This window comes from Chrysemys picta, chromosome 19 (assembly GCF_011386835.1).
Source record: "Chrysemys picta bellii isolate R12L10 chromosome 19, ASM1138683v2, whole genome shotgun sequence".
Lineage (NCBI taxonomy): Eukaryota > Metazoa > Chordata > Testudines > Emydidae > Chrysemys > Chrysemys picta.
Window position 1 is genome coordinate 22,141,995 of NC_088809.1, and position 17,096 is coordinate 22,159,090.

The 17,096-nt window shown below is 52.4% G+C and overlaps 1 protein-coding gene across 2 annotated transcripts in view; it reads right to left on the reverse strand.

The window, feature by feature from the left end:
• Positions 1-310: 310 nt before the first annotated feature.
• The window catches only part of FKBP6 (FKBP prolyl isomerase family member 6 (inactive)), a 63,010-nt gene continuing 46,224 nt past the window's right edge, over positions 311-17,096 (reverse strand). Inside the window, exon 10 of one of the 2 annotated variants that reach the window (XM_065573061.1) lies at positions 311-819. In XM_065573061.1, coding sequence (XP_065429133.1) covers positions 601-819 — 219 coding nt within the window. In that variant the 3' untranslated portion in view covers positions 311-600. The remainder of the gene's footprint in view (positions 820-17,096) is intronic. The other variant, XM_065573060.1, reaches the window with a different exon arrangement.

Genomic DNA, 17,096 nt, shown 5'->3' on the forward strand with positions numbered 1-17,096 from the left:
GTTTGTTCAGGGGTGGACGGCTGAGGCAGCTGTGTTTGAGCAGCCTGATGCCAGGGCTATCAGAGGGACACAATGGGGGGCAATTCGAATCCGGGAAGCTTTGGGGCAACACTTTGGGAATGAGAACCAATAATGTGTATTTCTGTGCTACCAACTGCAATGCTTTATTAGATCGAATTTTCCTAGGAAACACTTGTGATGATTCCTGGTCTAGGATTTCAGTAAGCAAAGGATTAAACTGCCTTTGTATGTCTTGCTGCTGCCTGCTATCTCAATTCGTAGACATAAATAAAATCAGGTATCTTTCATATTATTTTTTTAATTAAACGATCAACACACACACACACACAAATGCTTGGTGAGACAAGAAGGGGGCAGGGAAGGGCAGACCGTCAGAGCTGGGCGTAGGTCCAGCTATCATTTTGAAAGCTGTCTGAAGGAGTGGAGTGAATGGGAAACCGAGAAGTTCCAGAAAGCATCAGGGAATGCGCGGGTAGAGTTTGGGGAGACCTGGAAACAGTCCTGAATTTGCTACAGGGGAGGGTGGGCACGCATCTGTTCTGACTGCAGCGCTACAAGGGACTTGAGCATCTCTGTTTGCTACTCCATTACTTTTATCATTCGCTCAGTGGCGTCCTTAACAAAGTCCTGATTTCCTTTGCTGCCCCGCCTTTCAATTTCTCTCCACTCCCTGCGTTCCCTTTTTTCTGCATCAGCGTACTGCAGGACCTCCCGGAACATGTTCTTCTTGCTCCATCTTGGCGGAGGCGCTCGGCTGGTGTGTAGGGGATTCTCCTGAAGGCCACATCTGCAAAAGCACTAGAAACAATACACAGACGCATGATTGTTAGTTCACACACCGCACTGAATCATAGTTTAGCACACCTCTTGTAACATACCAAGCACTTTCTCACTGTCCCTTGGCAAGCACACATCTCAGCCAACACCCCAGGCATGGTGAGTTTAGCCCGAGGAAAGGGAGGGTGTTCTACCTGGGATAAACAGCAACGGTGCTTATGAAACGGTTGCGGTGCTGGCAACCAGGGACAATATTGTAAATTCTCCCACTCTTTTCCACAGGCGGGGGTCACTGAAGCAGATATCTCACTCCTGAGGGTAACCAGGGAAGCAAGACTGCATCTACTGCACACTTGCGGCTTCTGACCTGGTCCCTATGCTGCTCACCTGTATGCCACTTTGGTCCCTGAACAAGTGATTGCAGAGTGGTGTGGGAAAGTTTCATTCAATACGAGAAGGAACAAAGCAGCTCTGCCAAGGAACCTCTGGCAGAGGATAGCCGGGTACCTCCAGGAAAGTTTCCTAGAGATCTCTCTGGAGGATTCCCATGAAATCTTGATTCCGCTGTACTGTTCCACTGTCCTGCGTAGCTGCACTTGGAAATGTCCAGCACACAGAAACACAGCTAGCCTTGTCCACTTCTATGCCTTCACCCATCATGTAACCAAGCACCAATGACTCCAAAAAAACCCCACTTACCAGGAGTCTCCTCTCCTGCTTCTTGCTTGCTAGAGTAGGAGAGCCGGGACTGGCTAAACCTCTCTGGGTGGAGAACAGTTCTTGACTGGCCTGTCCACATGGCGACCCCACCACGGGCTCCACAGCATCCTCTAATTCCACCTTCTTGTCCATGACCTCGTCCTCTAGGTTAGGTCCACTTTCCACCGCCTCAAGCCCCACAGAAGTGTCCACGGGGCTCTTGGAGTTGGGGTCGCTGCAGAGCATAGCGTCCAACTCCTTAGGCCTTCAGCGCAGCACACGAAGGACAATTTGCCTTCCTTGTCTTCTGGTACGCCTGTCTCAGCTCCTTTATCTTCGCTCTGCCCTGCACCATGTCCCGATCGTACCCCTTTTCACGCAAGCCACGAGAAATTTGCCCATAGGTATCAAAATTCCTATGGCTGAAGCACAGCTGGGACTGCACAGCCTTCCCTCCCCAAGTACTGAGCAGTTCCAGCAGCTCCGCAGTGGTCCAAGTGGGAGAGCGTTTGCCCCGTGGAGCTGCTACGGTCAGCTGGGAAGATGTGATGTGAGCTCTCCACCCTGAGCAAACAGGAAGTGGAATTTCAAAAATTCACAGGGCAGTGGAGTTCGAACTGTTGACCAGAGCGGTCAGGATGGGCATTGTGGGACATCTCCTGGAGGACATTTACAGCGTGTGTACACTGGCACTTTGCTGCTAAAACTTTGGCACAAAAAGCACCGTGTCTCTCATCGAGGTGATTTTATTTTGTCACCAAAACAGGGCAGTTTTGTCGCCAAAAGTGGCATTGCTGTATGTACACCCTTGCTGTTTTGCTACCAAAAGCTGCCTTTTGCCGACAAAACTCTGTAGTGGAGACAAGGCCTCAGAGTCTCTTCTTTTCCCCTGTTCTCTCTATAACTACCACTGCTTGATCTGGAACGTCTGCAAGAAGATTTTGAAATGAGAAAGAGCCTGGAAGAGAGGTTTGTTCTGACAGTGACTCTTCGCCCTGGGCAGGAGTTTGCACAATTCTCCCAGAATGCTGCATCTCCGTTGCTTTGCTGCTCTCCTTGTTGTTTAATGTCGTGCTTATCACAGGGAAGTGCTACAGTACATGGGAGCAATGGTTTATAAACTGATGCTTAATAACAGTGAGTGATCCGCCGATCCTCGGGCAGATTCCCAGCTGCTGCGTTTTGTACCAGTTGCTCACAGCAGGGTCCATCAGCCTTTCACTCACTGAATCACTCAGAACCCGGGTGTGCAGGACATATGCGCTGGCCTCATCCCAGAAGAGCCCCAGGGGTGAAGACACAGAGGGGGGCAGGGAGGTAGGAATGGAGAGCAGAGGGGCGATAGAAGGGAGAGGCAGAGACAACAGCAATGGTAAAAGGGATGGGTGGAAAAGGGGTAAATTTGAGAATGAACACCCTAAAGAGAAGAACTTTAGAGAGAAAAGTTAATGGAAATATTTATGCAGGGTGAAAAATGTATGTATTCTATATAAACAGAGATGTTTGTCCTGACATTTAACCTAAACATTTCTTTCCTTAATTTTGTTCCATCAGTCTTAGGTAAAACCTAAATATCTCACCTAAATCATGGCATTTTGGAGGGCAAACTGGCTAGCTGCTTCCACTCTGTGTGGTCACGCTGGATTTCAAAGCCAGGCACATGGCCAGGCAGTCATACGTCTGCTGTTATGATGCCTACTTCCTTTTATGCCTGAAGAGCTCTCCCTAGGCTAAGCAACTGACCCTGAGGCGTCAAGGCAAAGTCAGAACATTGGCTCTAGACTATTCTTGTTATTCCCCTCAGAGTTCACATTCTAGCAATTTCTATTTGGGTGTTGGCATAAATGTCCTGCTCGTGAAAGCTGCCGGCTGGAGAGCTCTGGAGATGGAGTTGACGGAGCTGGTCCAGCAGCCAGGGCAGTGTTGCCAACTCTCACAATTCTATTGTGAGTCTCGAGATATTTGGTGGGTTTTGAAATCTAAGAGAAAAGCTTGACAAGGTGATGCGAGGGCGCCCAAAAGACTCACAAACCAGATGCAAAGAGAAGAACCCAACAGTTGTTATATTTTTAATCTCATGAATTCTTGGGACCCAACGCCTGTTTCTTGAGCTTGTGGGGTTGGGAATACTGCTCACCAGTCTGCTCGGCCGAGGCGGCTGAGTCAACTCTGACCTGGAGAGCCTCTGAGGGGCAACCTGCATGGCCCATTCAATCCTGCAGAGGCTACCAACGGGGGGGCCAATTAGAGCCAGGATCATTAGGAACAAGCCTGACACCAAACATCCATGAGAGGTGGCCCAGACTGGATATGAACCATCAAGACGAAAGGCTCTATACTCCATTGTTAATCCTGAGACAGGCCAACCCTCCATAATACCCACTTCTCCCCATCTCCTCCACACACAAAACCAGCCCTGTCTTCGGCGCAGCCCAGGGCAGAAGGAGGGCTCTAGTCTCCCGGGCAGGCCCACCCCGCAGCACTGGGGTGGCTTCATGAGCCAAGCCTGTTAAGACAATAGAAGGCTCCAGAAGGGCGGATTGCTGATTGATGGGGGAGGGGAACGGGCTATAGATACACACTCCCAGAGGGCTGCTGTATTTATGTCGAGGTGAATGGGGATGGGGGTATTTATATCGCATTCACAGAGGGTACATGCATGGCTCACGCTGTTTCCTGGGGATGGGTATAAATAGCACGAAGGCATGCGCGGCTTATGCCCAAACCGAACGGTGTACAGATCTTTCCCCTTTTCCTTCCTTTCTTTCTGGGCCAACAACGTGCACATCTAATACTTTTCCATCTCACAGCGGCACAGCTCAGCCAAAACAAACCCAGCAATGTGTTAAACTAACACACTGTCGCTGCCTGAGCGTCGGGTCTGTGGAGCAATGGGGGTGGGGGCTTCCCGCTCGGACACCTACCCCGAGAGCAGAGATCAAACAGCGCCCGCAGGACGGGCCGGAGCCTCTCCCCAGAGCTCTCTGCGTGTCCCTACAAAAGCTGTGTGTCATGGTTGCAGGGCTAGCTTTACCTCTGATCCTCTCTGGTCTCTCTGACACTTCGGGGCCTTTACTTCTCCTGGGGTGGAATTCCACCATCCCCTCACTCCTAGACCAGGCCCCAGGCCCCAGCACCCCGCGGATCCCCCGTTCTTACCCTGCAGGTCCGACGGGGCTCTGGTACCTGCGATTCTTTCCTTTGGGAGTCTGTGACCAGGGGATAAAGTGATCAAACAGCCTTACACCAAACGCATTGTTCAGTTCCAACAGTAGGAGCAACACGATTAGAGAAAAGGCTTTTCAAACAACAGTCTCTACCCGTGTCTATCTTGCCCAGAGCGCTCCCCCACCCTCGTGTCAGCCTAGGGCGGCCGAGCGTCTTCAGCCACCCCGGCAGGTGCCCGTGTCAGTCTGAACAGCAACCCTGCCTGGAAACGGGCAGGTTTTGGAACAAGCCGAGTTCCTTTCTCTTTCTCCGGGTCCTGCCTTTTGACCCTGCTTGTCCAGAGCCGGTCGGCGGCTCTGCTTTGGACTGAGCCAGCATCTCCAGAGGCAACAGCAACGTTGTCCCATAGCAACCCCCAAGCGTTACGGGCAGTGCCTCTTCTTGACCCATTGTTTCTCTTTCCTGCTCGCCCTGTTGACCTAACCCAATGTCCACATACTGCAAACAGCCCAATGACCAGGCCAACACTCAGCACCATAAATTATTCCAGAGCCGCTCACATCCACCACACGGTGCAGCAGCACTCCCCACACAGCTCTCCAAACACCTCTTCTCAGGAGGTTGCTGGTTCATTGGCTGCACGTTACTCAGCACGCTGTGCTCTGGCTAAGGGAGCTCTCTGGTTAGTCCTGAAAACACTTGGCTCCCCAGAGTGGGGGGCACGGACATGGGGCCTGACTTGCAGACGTGCCGGGACCGAACGACGCCAGCTGAAGTCCGTGGAAGCTGCCAGCGGTGCAGTGCTGCAGCAAGAGACCGGGAGGCTGGAATCCTGGCTTCTGCTCCCTGCCCGGCTTGCCACCCGCAAGATGGTCTCATGTACTGTCGCTGTCCGGGCCTCGTCTGGGCCAGGACAGACGTGTTGGTTAGGGCGCGTTCGCTGCCACGTTCCCATCACAAGGGTGGACAAGGCCGTGTTGTCTTTAACGTGGGCTACGTTGGCTGCGTGAAGGCCTGGACTCCTCCCTACGGTGACGCTGCAGCTGGAGGTGTGAGTACCAGCTCGGGCTCAGTGCTGGCTTTGATCGTGGCCACAGCGGTGCTGGCGGCAGTGCGGGCTGGCCATGAGGGCATGGATCAGGGACCTCAGATGGGCCTGCACTCGGGTCACTAGCCCACGCCACCACCTGCACTCCCACGGCTACGCTATTTGTAGCATGCTAGCTCAGTCAAAGCTAGCGCGTGTCCATCTACGCCAGCTGGAAGTTACGCCTCCCTAAGGGTTAATGCGACCAGCCAGGCACACACAAAAAGGGTCGTGTGAGCCTCGTCTGCAGTAGCTAACATCACAGGCGGGTGGAGCAGCTCGGATACCAGGCATGCACCTCGGGGGGCTGGAAAGCACAGGGCCACCCTCTGAGCAGAATGCTCTGTGGCAGCCGTTCTGCCCCCAAGCTCTCCCAAGTTCATCGCAGAGGGGCCAGTTCCGGTAAAGCCAGCACAGCAGAGGGGGAAACAACGAGACGCCAAAGCCAGAGGCCTGAATAGGGATTTTGGTGCCTAAAGCAGGTATTTTGGGGGTTAGGTCTAAGCACTCAATCAGGCTGGGCCCAAGGAGTCTTCTCCTGCCATAGATACCTACAGCCAGTGACGCTAATCACCTTGCGTCCCAGGGCTGGGCCTGCTTGGGGTGATGCCCACGGCTCCTGGGGCCCAGTCCTGGTCCCACCGACTCCAGGAGGGGCAGGACCATAATGAAGGAGATTCTCTTCCTCCTGTTGACCCCCAGAGCCAAATTCATCCCTGGGGGGGCTCCAGGGGAGGCAGCAGACGAATCTGGCCCTCTAGTTGCCGAGCCAGGAAGTTCTCTCGTCGCACTGCCAAGCCCCTCTGCTGCGGTCGCTGCTGAGAACACCTGGCTGGCTGGTCGGCGTCAGTCAGCGACGCATCTGGAGCAGCTGGCACTGCCAATGCCAGTGCAGCGCATGCCACTTGTTGTGTCCTCTTGAATTCACCATCTAAATAGACAAGAAAGGGCACGGGGAACCCAAGACCTGGGGGTGGGGGGTGGGGTGACTTGCCCACGAGACGGGCACAGTCAGGAAGGGAGCACTGGCCCATGCTACCCCAGGGAACCCCGGGAGAGAGAGAGGAAACAGCTCCCAGCTCCAACCCAATGTCTGCAGGGGGCAGGGACAGAGGCAGACCCTGCACGTGTAGGGAGAGGCCACACCCCTGCCAGTGAGTCCTTCGGGGTAAAATCAGCCTGGCTGGACATTGTGGGTTTAATTCCCCTGGGGCTCCAGGACAGAGGTCCCCACGCACTGTCTGCAGGCTCGGGTCTCTTTTTCAGTCCCATTCCTTTGCCTTTAGCCTCTATTTCTGGAGCAGCCCTAACCACACATGGCTCCCCGGCCATTCAGCACGCCCAGATTATACAGCTGCACATCGGGCACCAGGGCAGCTTCACCTCTCCTTTCCAAGGCTGGGCAGAGCTCTGGGCAAGGCTGTGGAGAAGGTGGGACTTCACGATCGCACGTGATTTGCTACAAGAAAGGCTGAGGCCAAAGGCCCGGGGGGGCCAACATCCAGCTGCCTCGTGCTACAAACGAGAGCCGGGCTGACCCCGTTCTGCCCCGAGTCTGACAGGCGAGTCGCTATTGCCCTGAGCATCTTCCACAAGCAAAGGTTCTTTCTCACTCCCTGCTCCACCCGCTCTGGCAGCCACGTTTTTCACCGTCACTGCATCTGCTTCAACCGCGGCGGGAAAAGCGACAGCATGGAAAGCCAGCCTATTCCAGGAGCAGCCGTGCCACCTTCCCCGGCCCCGTCCGACTCGCAGCTCACACCCGTCATGTTCTGACTGACCTCCCCATCATTCCTGATCTCCAGACGCTAGGTGCAATGTGATGGGCATCCTGGTGGCTTCTGGGTGCTCATGAAAGCTGGGTCCCGGGGACAGCGCTGGGCCAGGAAGGGAGCAATATCTTTGAGCCATCGCTCTGTGCCAGGTGTCTTGTCGTCCTGCTCTGCTCCCGCTCCCTCCGTGCTCTATGGGCCTCCTGAGCCCCCATGTGGCAGAGCTGATTCCACGGGCTGAGGGTTTGGAGGGAAACAGTAACAGCAGCAGGACGTGAGGCGGGTAAGTGACCACCATGCCATGTATGGGACCATCACAGCCTCGTGGGGAAATAACGCGGAGAAAGTCACAAGCATCTGGAAAAGTCCCTGCAATTTGCCCTGATATTACGCCTCACATTCTGCGCTTCTCCACCAGTTCCACCTCTCGGCTCCCACACCAGCCCTCCCACGTGCTGCTCTCACACCAAGCCCTGGGCAGAAACATGGTGTCTCGCCTTAACTGCCTCTGTGTTATTGGCTAAAGCGAGCAATTCCCAGAGAGAACAACCAATCACTCGATATGAATGGGGAAGCATCTGAAACCTAACCCAGCTGGGACAAGAGGTTAGCTCTGAGCCACTGAATACTTGGGAAGTTCTGTTCCTCCCTTCCCCCCTCCCCCTCGCTTACAATCCCACTGCTGGGAATCAGCACTGTAACCTCTCTCCTCCCCTTAGACTGACTGAGTCATGCAGTGTGTCAAACACTCACTCACTCCAGGGCCATGGCAGGGACTTCAGTCTTAAGCTTAGACCTCATTTTCCATTTTAAGCCCAATTCTCAGCCCCTGCCCCCAAGCCCCCTCTTCACTGCCTGCTCACAGAAAAACTCCTTTCTGCCTGAAGCTTTTCATGTGTGGTCTCCTGCCAGAGGAGAATTTTGGGGGGAAAAGTTTGAGGTTAATTGGACAAGGCGTTTTTGAGATGTGGGGCTTTGGAAAACACAGATTGATTTCCACTCCTGGAAAAGTCCAATCGTTACACACACCCAAAGTCATGTTCCAAAGAAAATAATTCAGCTCTGTCTAGAAACTTCAAATGTGTCTTATCCTTCCACAAGCACTAGGGCAGAGGGCTACTTTGAATAAGAGTGGGTAGATAATTGGAGTTATTCCCTATGCAGATGCAAAGCCCGAGGCTACATGAGGTCTCAGTGAATATTGTAGAGCATATTGCTTGGTCTTGAAGAGCGCTCACGCTTCAGAGATAGCCAGAAGAACTGGTCAGTCAATGAGTCAGATTGCTTGTGTCAAGGAGCTTACAAGCCCCAGAGCTCTTAAGTTCCATGAGTCCTCCCGCTAGTTCAAGGAGTTTTCAATCTCTGCTGGCAAATCTGGTGGAACTTGTACATCATCAATCACCATCACAGCAAAGGCCAAAGGGATTGGCCTCCTTGCAAATCAAGGGCCACCCAGACTGATCTCTGTCAAGGTGCTTAAGGGGGTCTGATCGTATATTCAATTTATGACCATTACTGGCAATCTTATCGCTCCACCGAAGCATTTGGTGCCTACATGATCCCCGGCCATGTGGCAGCACGCCATGGTACACACGCTTCGAATTTAGCTGGTCTTCCATTCCTATCATATGTCACACCAAGCTGCTGAAACCAAACCAGTGCTGATTGAGACAGCTGCTGGGTTCGGCTTTGAATATCCTCATTGCTGATCTTGTCCTGCCACGTGACGTGGAGCAGCTGATGAAGACGAGACTCAAAAACATCAATCCAGTGTTCTTCACCCTTGCCGAGCACCCGTTTCACTTCCATACAGCAGAGCTGGTACAACTGTGGTTCTATAGAATCATAGAATATCAGGGTTGGAAGGGACCTCAGGAGGTCATCTAGTCCAACCCCCTGCTCAAAGCAGGACCAATTCCCAACTAAATCATCCCAGCCAGGGCTTTGTCAAGCCAGGCCTTAAAAACCTCCAAGGAAGGAAAACCTTCCACCACCTCCCTCGGTAACCCATTCCAGTGCTTCACCACCCTCCTAGTGAAAAAGTTTTTCCTAATATCCAGCCTAAACCTCCCCAACTGCAACTTGAGACCATTACTCCTTGTTCTGTCATCAGGTACCACTGAGAACAGTCTAGAGGACTGTTCCTCTTTGGAACCCCCTTTCAGGTAGTTGAAAGCAGCCATCAAATCCCACCTCATTCTTCTCTTCTGCAGACTAAACAATCCCAGTTCCCTCAGCCTCTCCTCATAAGTCATGTGCTCCAGCCCCCTAATCATTTTTGTTGCCCTCCGCTGGACTCTTTCCAATTTTTCCACATCCTTCTTGTAGTGTGGGGCCCAAAACTGGACACAGTATTCCAGATGAGGCCTCACCAATGTCGAATAGAGGGGAACGATCTCATCCCTCGATCTGCTGGCAGTGCCCCTACTTATACAGCCCAAAATGCCATTAGTCTTCTTGGCAACAAGGGCACAGTGACTCATATCCAGCTTCTCGTCTACTGTAACCCCTAGGTCCTTTTCTGCAGAACTGCTTCCTAGCCATTCAGTCCCTAGTCAGTAACAGTGCATGGGATTCTTCCATCCTAAGTGCAGGACTCTGCACTTGTCCTTGTTGAACCTCATCAGGTTTCTTTTGGCCCAATCCTCTAATTTGTCTAGGTCCCTCTGTATCCTATCCCTACCCTCCAGCGTATCTACCACTCCTCCCAGTTTAGTGTCATCTGCAAACTTGCTGAGAGTGCAGTCCATGCCATCCTCCAGATCATTAATGAAGATATTGAACAAAACCGGCCCCAGGACCGACCCCTGGGGCACTCCACTTGAAACCGGCTGCCAACTAGACATGGAGTCGTTGATCACTACCCATTGAGCCCAACAATCTAGCCAGCTTTCTATCCACCTTATAGTCCATTCATCCAGCCCATACTTCTTTAACTTGCTGGCAAGAATACTGTGGGAGATCGTATCAAAAGCTTTGCTAAAGTCAAGGAATAGCACATCCACTGCTTTCCCCTCATCCACAGAGTCAGTTATCTCCTCATAGAAGGCAATTAGGTTAGTCAGGCACGACTTGCCCTTGGTGAATCCATGCTGACTGTTCCTGATCACTTTCCTCTCCTCTAAGTGCTTCAGAATTGATTCCTTGAGGACCTGCTCCATGATTTTTCCAGGGACTGAGGTGAGGCTGACTGGCCTGTAGTTCCCCGGATCCTCCTTCTTCCCTTTTTTAAAGATGGGCACTACATTAGCCTTTTTCCAGTCATCCGGGACCTCCCCCGATCGCCAGGAGTTTTCAAAGATAATGGCCAATGGCTCTGCAATCACATCCGCCAACTCCTTTAGCACCCTCGGATGCAGCGCATCTGGCCCCATGGACTTGTGCTCGTCCAGTTTTTCTAAATAGTCCCGAACCACTTCTTTCTCCACAGAGGGCTGGTCACCTTCTCCCCATACTGTGCTGCCCAGTGCAGCAATCTGGGAGCTGACCTTGTTCGGGAAGACAGAGGCAAAAAAATCATTGAGTACATTAGCTTTTTCCACATCCTCTGTTACTAGGTTGCCTCCATCATTCAGTAAGGGGCCCACACTTTCCTTGACTTTCTTCTTGTTGCTCTTGCTAGCTGCAACTCCAAGTGTGATTTGGCCTTCCTGATTTCACTCCTGCATGCCTGAGCAATATTTTTATACTCCTCCCTGGTCATTTGTCCGATCTTCCACTTCTTGTAAGCTTCTTTTTTGCGTTTAAGATCTGCAAGGATTTCACTGTTTAGCCAAGCTGGTCACCTACCATATTTGCTATTCTTTCTACACATCGGGATGGTTTGTTTCTGCAACCTCAATAAGGATTCTTTAAAATACCGCCAGCTCTCCTGGACTCTTATAGATCCGCAGCTTTGTAGCAAGCTTGACAGCATGACGTCCCCATAAAGGCCGCCCAAGCAGTGCTGCTAGGTGAGCGTTCATATCACGTCCTCCAGCACAATCTGTGATGCTGCCAAAATATTTGCCAGCTGCCTGATGTCCTGTCTGGACATTAGTTATGTCGCGGAGTGTGGGGGGACTCAGGGCCCTGCACCCCCGGCTTCCTGCGATTCACCATGACTCTCAGCCAGCCAGTAAAGCAGAAGGTTTATTTAGATGACAGGAATACAGGCCAAGACAGGTCTTGCAGGCACAGACAACAGGACTCCCCTCAGTTGGGTCCATCTTGGGGTCTCAGGGCACCCCAGTCCCTTGGGAGGTCAGAGCACCGTCTGCCTCCCAGCCATGTCACCAGCCAGCTCCTGAAACTCTCCCTTCAGCGACCCCTCCCACAGCCTTTGTTCAGTTTCCCGGGCAAAGGTGTCACCTGGCCTCTAACCCCTTCCTGGGTTCTCATGTTACATGCTCAGGTATTCTCTGTTGGTCAGTCTCCCATCCCCCAATGCAGACTATCCTAGCCACACTCCCCTGTCAGCTTTCAAAGACCACAGTAAGAACAGTCCCAGTTCGTCACAAGTTAACTTTAGTCAAGCTGGTTGTAAATCTGGAGCTGGAGACTGCTTGATGGTAATGGCGAGGGACTTCCTTTTATCCAGATTAATCACTATACTTGTGCACGCTGCTTCTTGTCTGACCAAATTGGCCATCCGCTTGTACCTCGGCCCAATAACTATCCATGGGCCACAGACGCTGCACAGCCCAGGGAACGTTGTATACAACAGTCATTCTGCAGAGAAGTGTCAAGCACGAGGGAATCGGCTGGCAGAGGAGTATTGGAGCATTTAACTTAGGGGTAACTGTGTAGGCAAGGGGAGGCTATTAACCCTCATTCACTTTTCTATTACACAGCCACCATTTAATAAAATCCCCTCGAATTCAACAGGCCGAATGACCAAGCGGTAAGGAGGCTCCCCAGCAGGCGAGTCAGGCCGGAGTGGAGCTGGAGATAGAGACACATGGGACACGATGTGAAAGGCAGGAAGTTCCAGGCTAGGGCTTCACACCCTTCCTTACCGCCGAGCCCCTCCCCGTGAGGCTAGAAAACCCCCTACCAAGCCCACCCTGCACATCGACATTTCCAGACTGTGCTACCTCAGACTGCAGGTAAGTACCAGTCACCACCTCATTTATACCTTCCACACACTGGCTGGAGCCCCGACCCTCTCAAAGGTTATTCTCATAGTATGGGCCAGATATCACCATATCTTCCTTTACCCTCCACACTGCTCCGAGAGACACCCCGTCCCAGCCCCACCGCACTAGGAGCCAGAGAAGCCAACGAACAGATGAGAAACCCCCTGGATCGACTTCACTCACCCTCCTGATATTACTCTTCGGGTCTGTCTTCGGGCAGGGTTAACTGGCGTTATAAACGCTCGGGTTACGCCTCTCCGGTTAGCCTGGTTCGAGTGAGCGTGCCCATATCGAGCCGGAGGCTGCACTCGCTCACAGGTGGCACTCAGCCAGGTGGGGAAATCCCAGGGTGCTTAGCACTGCAGTAGGCTGAGCTGCTCTGGGAACTCCTGCCAAGTGTATTGTGGGAGAATTTGCCTGTCCTTTCTGGGCACCCGGGGAATTGTGGGAAGGAAGTGGAGAACTAGCAGGACTTGAGTGGCGCCAACCTGCATACCCACTACAGAGTGGTCATGCTAGCAGCTGATGAGTTGCGCTTCACTTGGCTTTTAGCTTCTCCCCTCTCTCAGGCCAGCCAGCGGGAGTTAAGCGCACCATTGCACTCAAGTGAAGGGTTGTGTGCACAGCCAGGACTCAAGTGAGGGGCAACACTCGAGTTATAACTCGTGTTAACTGTCAAGTGGAGTAACCCCTTCGTGGACTAACTCACACCGCAGGGAAGACAAGCCCTTAGACGCTATTCTTCATCCACGGGCCACATAGATGCATTTTCATCCCCTCCCCTTCCAACATACAGGGCCAAGTTCGACCCAGTGTAAAGCCAAGGACCCCGAGTTTGTGAGCTCCGATAATGCTTCATATATGTCCATCGGGGGGACAGTAGGCCAGGATACGGGTCATGGATATGGAGTCTGTCCAGACCGGCTTGGCAAGTTAACGCCGTTTTCTGAGTTTTAGATGCTAAAGCTCTTTTTAAACCATAACATTCTGAGGAGGTTCGTTCTGTTCATGGCCTATAAATAACTCGCTTTAACTCTACCCTTAAAGAGCATTTGTACTAGAGAGGTACACGCAAGAGAGTTTTTGCAGCGTGGGGAGGGAGACGACCATGTCATCTGGGCCACAGAAATCGGCATCAGTAGCAAAAGCAAACAGACGTTCACTGAAACAACTGCTAATTTTTACCAATTACGCCTCATTCTTGAATGATCATAATTACATGGGACCGTCCCTAATGCATTTCCCAGGATTGTAAAGAACGATCATAGCTGACCACAGGGAAAAGAAACACATTCACTTGGCTTCTGCATTTTTGAAGCCAGGCGCAATGGGGGGTTTTGTGTGTTTACATTCCTTTAAAAGGAGAAATATGTGCTTGTAAAATACTACTGCTATACGCTTCTCCATGCCTTTCATTTGAGGAGTTCAAAGCATGTATAATTATATCTCAGCATGGTTATGAGATAGATAATGAAGATCTAGAGGGACGCTTTACCACTACTGAAATGCAGCCACTTCTCAAGTGGAACACAGCAGCTGATTTAACAGCACACAGCAACACTGCACAATACTTGAGGACAGAAAGTGAAGGAAAAGCACGGCCAAGGTAGTTGTGTCATAAAGGCCCTGGAGGACATCTAGGGTCAATTCCCTGCTCTGCCACAGACTTTCTGCATGACGGTGGGAGAGTCACTTAGGCCCAGATCCTGCAATCAGTGGAAGTTCGGCGCCTGGAGGATCTGGGCCATAGTCTCGCTGTGTCTCAGTCTGTCGGTCTGTAAAATGGGACTAGTCTGTCCCTGCCTCACAGGGAGGTTGTGAGGGGACATTTGTGCAGTGCTCAGAAAGTACAGGGATGAAAACGAGCTAGAACTCAGACTGCAGGGGGACTAGAACTAGGTCACGGCCTGAGTGTTAAAACCACCCTCACTCAGCTTGTGGAAAGTGCCATGAGATCTTTAACCAGCATAAATCTTCAGACCTGTTTTTTTGTTTGTTTATTTGGAGATTTGTTGATCTTCAGCCGCACCATGGCATGCCCAGGTAGTGCTCCGTACAGACTTGGGGTGGGAGGGCATATTGTAATGGGGCACCTCGGCGTTCCTGGGAAGCCTGCCATCCAAGTACTGGTCTGGATCAACCCTGCTGAGCTTGCGAGACCTGACAGGATGAGAGTGGAAAGAGTCATGGATGCAGGAACAGTCCGATACTTGATACGGGTTAGACCAAACGCCAGTTGCTGCACAGGCCGACTGCATTAGGACATGTTGAGAGCACGACCTCCCAGGGAAGGGGTTTGAGAACACAAAATCAACAAGCATATCATGCAGGGTGAGGTGGGGCCGGCATACATGGCCTCCTAGAGGCCTCTCCCGGCCCAAGGCACAGGGTAGGGTGCAGGAATTCCACAGCAGGCTCAGAACAGTGGGGCAGGGCTGGACTCTTGTCGCAGCGTGGCCAGAACTAGATGCTGCCGCCGAATTCTGCAATAACGTGTCCCCAGGAGACATTTCTTCCTAAGGCCGGAGTCAATGCTTGGTTTGGGTCCTGAACCACGAGAGCTGACGTCCTTCACGCATCCAATCCCAGCTGTTGTAGCGAAAGCTATACCCACTATTCACACTGATGGAGTTCTCCTGATAGGCACAGGGGCCTTGTACTAGTTCCTGTCCGTGTGCAGTAACTATCTTTCAAAGACAAATGTCTTGGAGGCTTTACGGGGGGGGGGGGGGGGGGGGCGCTTAGCCAAAAGTACTAAAAAAACCCCACAGTTGAATCATTTCATTTCTTAAATCACAGCAAGTGTGAGTTCTACTGATCCAAAGGCATCTTCCATTTGTTCCCTTTCCATTTCGTAATTAAAAACAGACCACACCCTTTTCTTTTTTGAATATGTAAAGGAAGACGCTTCCTCTTTGCTGGCTCCTGTGTGGCTGGTGGCAGCCGAGTTCTTGGAAAGCAAAGCTCTGAATGATTAACTCCGACCCAAGTTCACAGCCCCCTGGTGAGCTGCCCTCGCGTAAACCCTCTGGCTGAGGGCCTGTCAGAGGAGCTGCGCCCCGGCACCTAGGTCGATCGGCCTTTGAGTCCTTTTTGCAGTGTCTGCTTTTGTTTGAGAGTCTAGTCTATTAAGGGCTTTGTGAAAGAAATCTCTCGCCATGGGATTTCTAATGCACTTCTCACCGGAGCATCGAGAGGCCACATCCCAGATCCTTCTCTAAGGTTACAGTATCCTACTCCATGTACAGTGCACAGTGTATTAAATCCTGTTCGTGTCAGGCGTGTACAGAGAGACCTTCAGGCTGAGACAAGCTCACGAGCAATAGTGCTGGCCCTTCCCGGGGGGAGAGAGACTTCTCTCTGGGCTCAACAGCTGGAGCAGCTGCATATGGCCAAGGCCGGGTCACCTGCGTGCATGAGAAATGGGTTCAGGTCCATGTCCCGTTAGCCCTCAGCCTCCCCATGGCCATGGCCAGCTAGGAGGGAAGTGTCTGATAAAAGCCGCCTGGAGACCAGTGAAGGATCACTGCCTGGTCAGCATTTCGTTCGTTACTGCCACGGGCTGGATTTGAACAGTGAGCAGGAAGTGACATTACTCTGACTTCTGGCTGGTGGCCAAACTACATCAGGCAAGTAGCCCCCTGGTTAGCCACATTCACTGTTTGCACTCCCTGCCCATTCCCAAAGCCAACACAAAACCAGGAACCTCCATGGGCCGCAGAGAACAGGGCTTTCAAGGAAGCCAGGTCTCCCCTCAGTCACACCTTGTGCTGAGCTGTCTTGGCCAGTTTCCACTGGTGGCACATTCGACATTCATGCTGTCCCGCCCCCGCCCTATACTGACATCAGGGCCTCCATGCAAATGGCATGAGTGCCGTGGCAGTGCCCAGCAGGAAGCTGTTGATACGCGTGATGCAGTCAAGTAGTTTCCGCCCCTCCAAAGGTGAACTGTGTATCAGTTACAGCAAACACACAAAGGTTTGCCCAGCGTTTGCCTGCTGCTCTCAGGGCGAGGGCCAGGAGCCCGGCTCCCTTTCCACGTGGCCTGGTTGAGGAGGCATTTCTGAGGCTGGAGCCTCAAGTTTATCAGACCATGAAAAACAACCTGAATGTGTCAAGCGCTGTGACTAACTCAACAAACAAAACCGTCTCAGGATGCGAGCGCTCTCTCCTCCCCCCACTGCCCTGCACGTCAGCAGGAACACAAGAGATGAAAACAAACCCGTTAACCCCTGGTCTGGGCAAGGCCTCCAGCCTGTGTGTGTGCCTGAGACCTGGGCTGTGCAAGACTGGATGCTCTGTGGATGACGAACCACCCGAGGCCCCACAGCACGCCTGAAAGGTTCTCCAGCCCTTTTCACCCCCCACCCACAGGCCATGGGGTTTGTGGCTTTCCCAGGGAATGGGTTAGAACCAGCTACTGAGCTGGAAACGCCACCTCGCATCGCCTTGCAG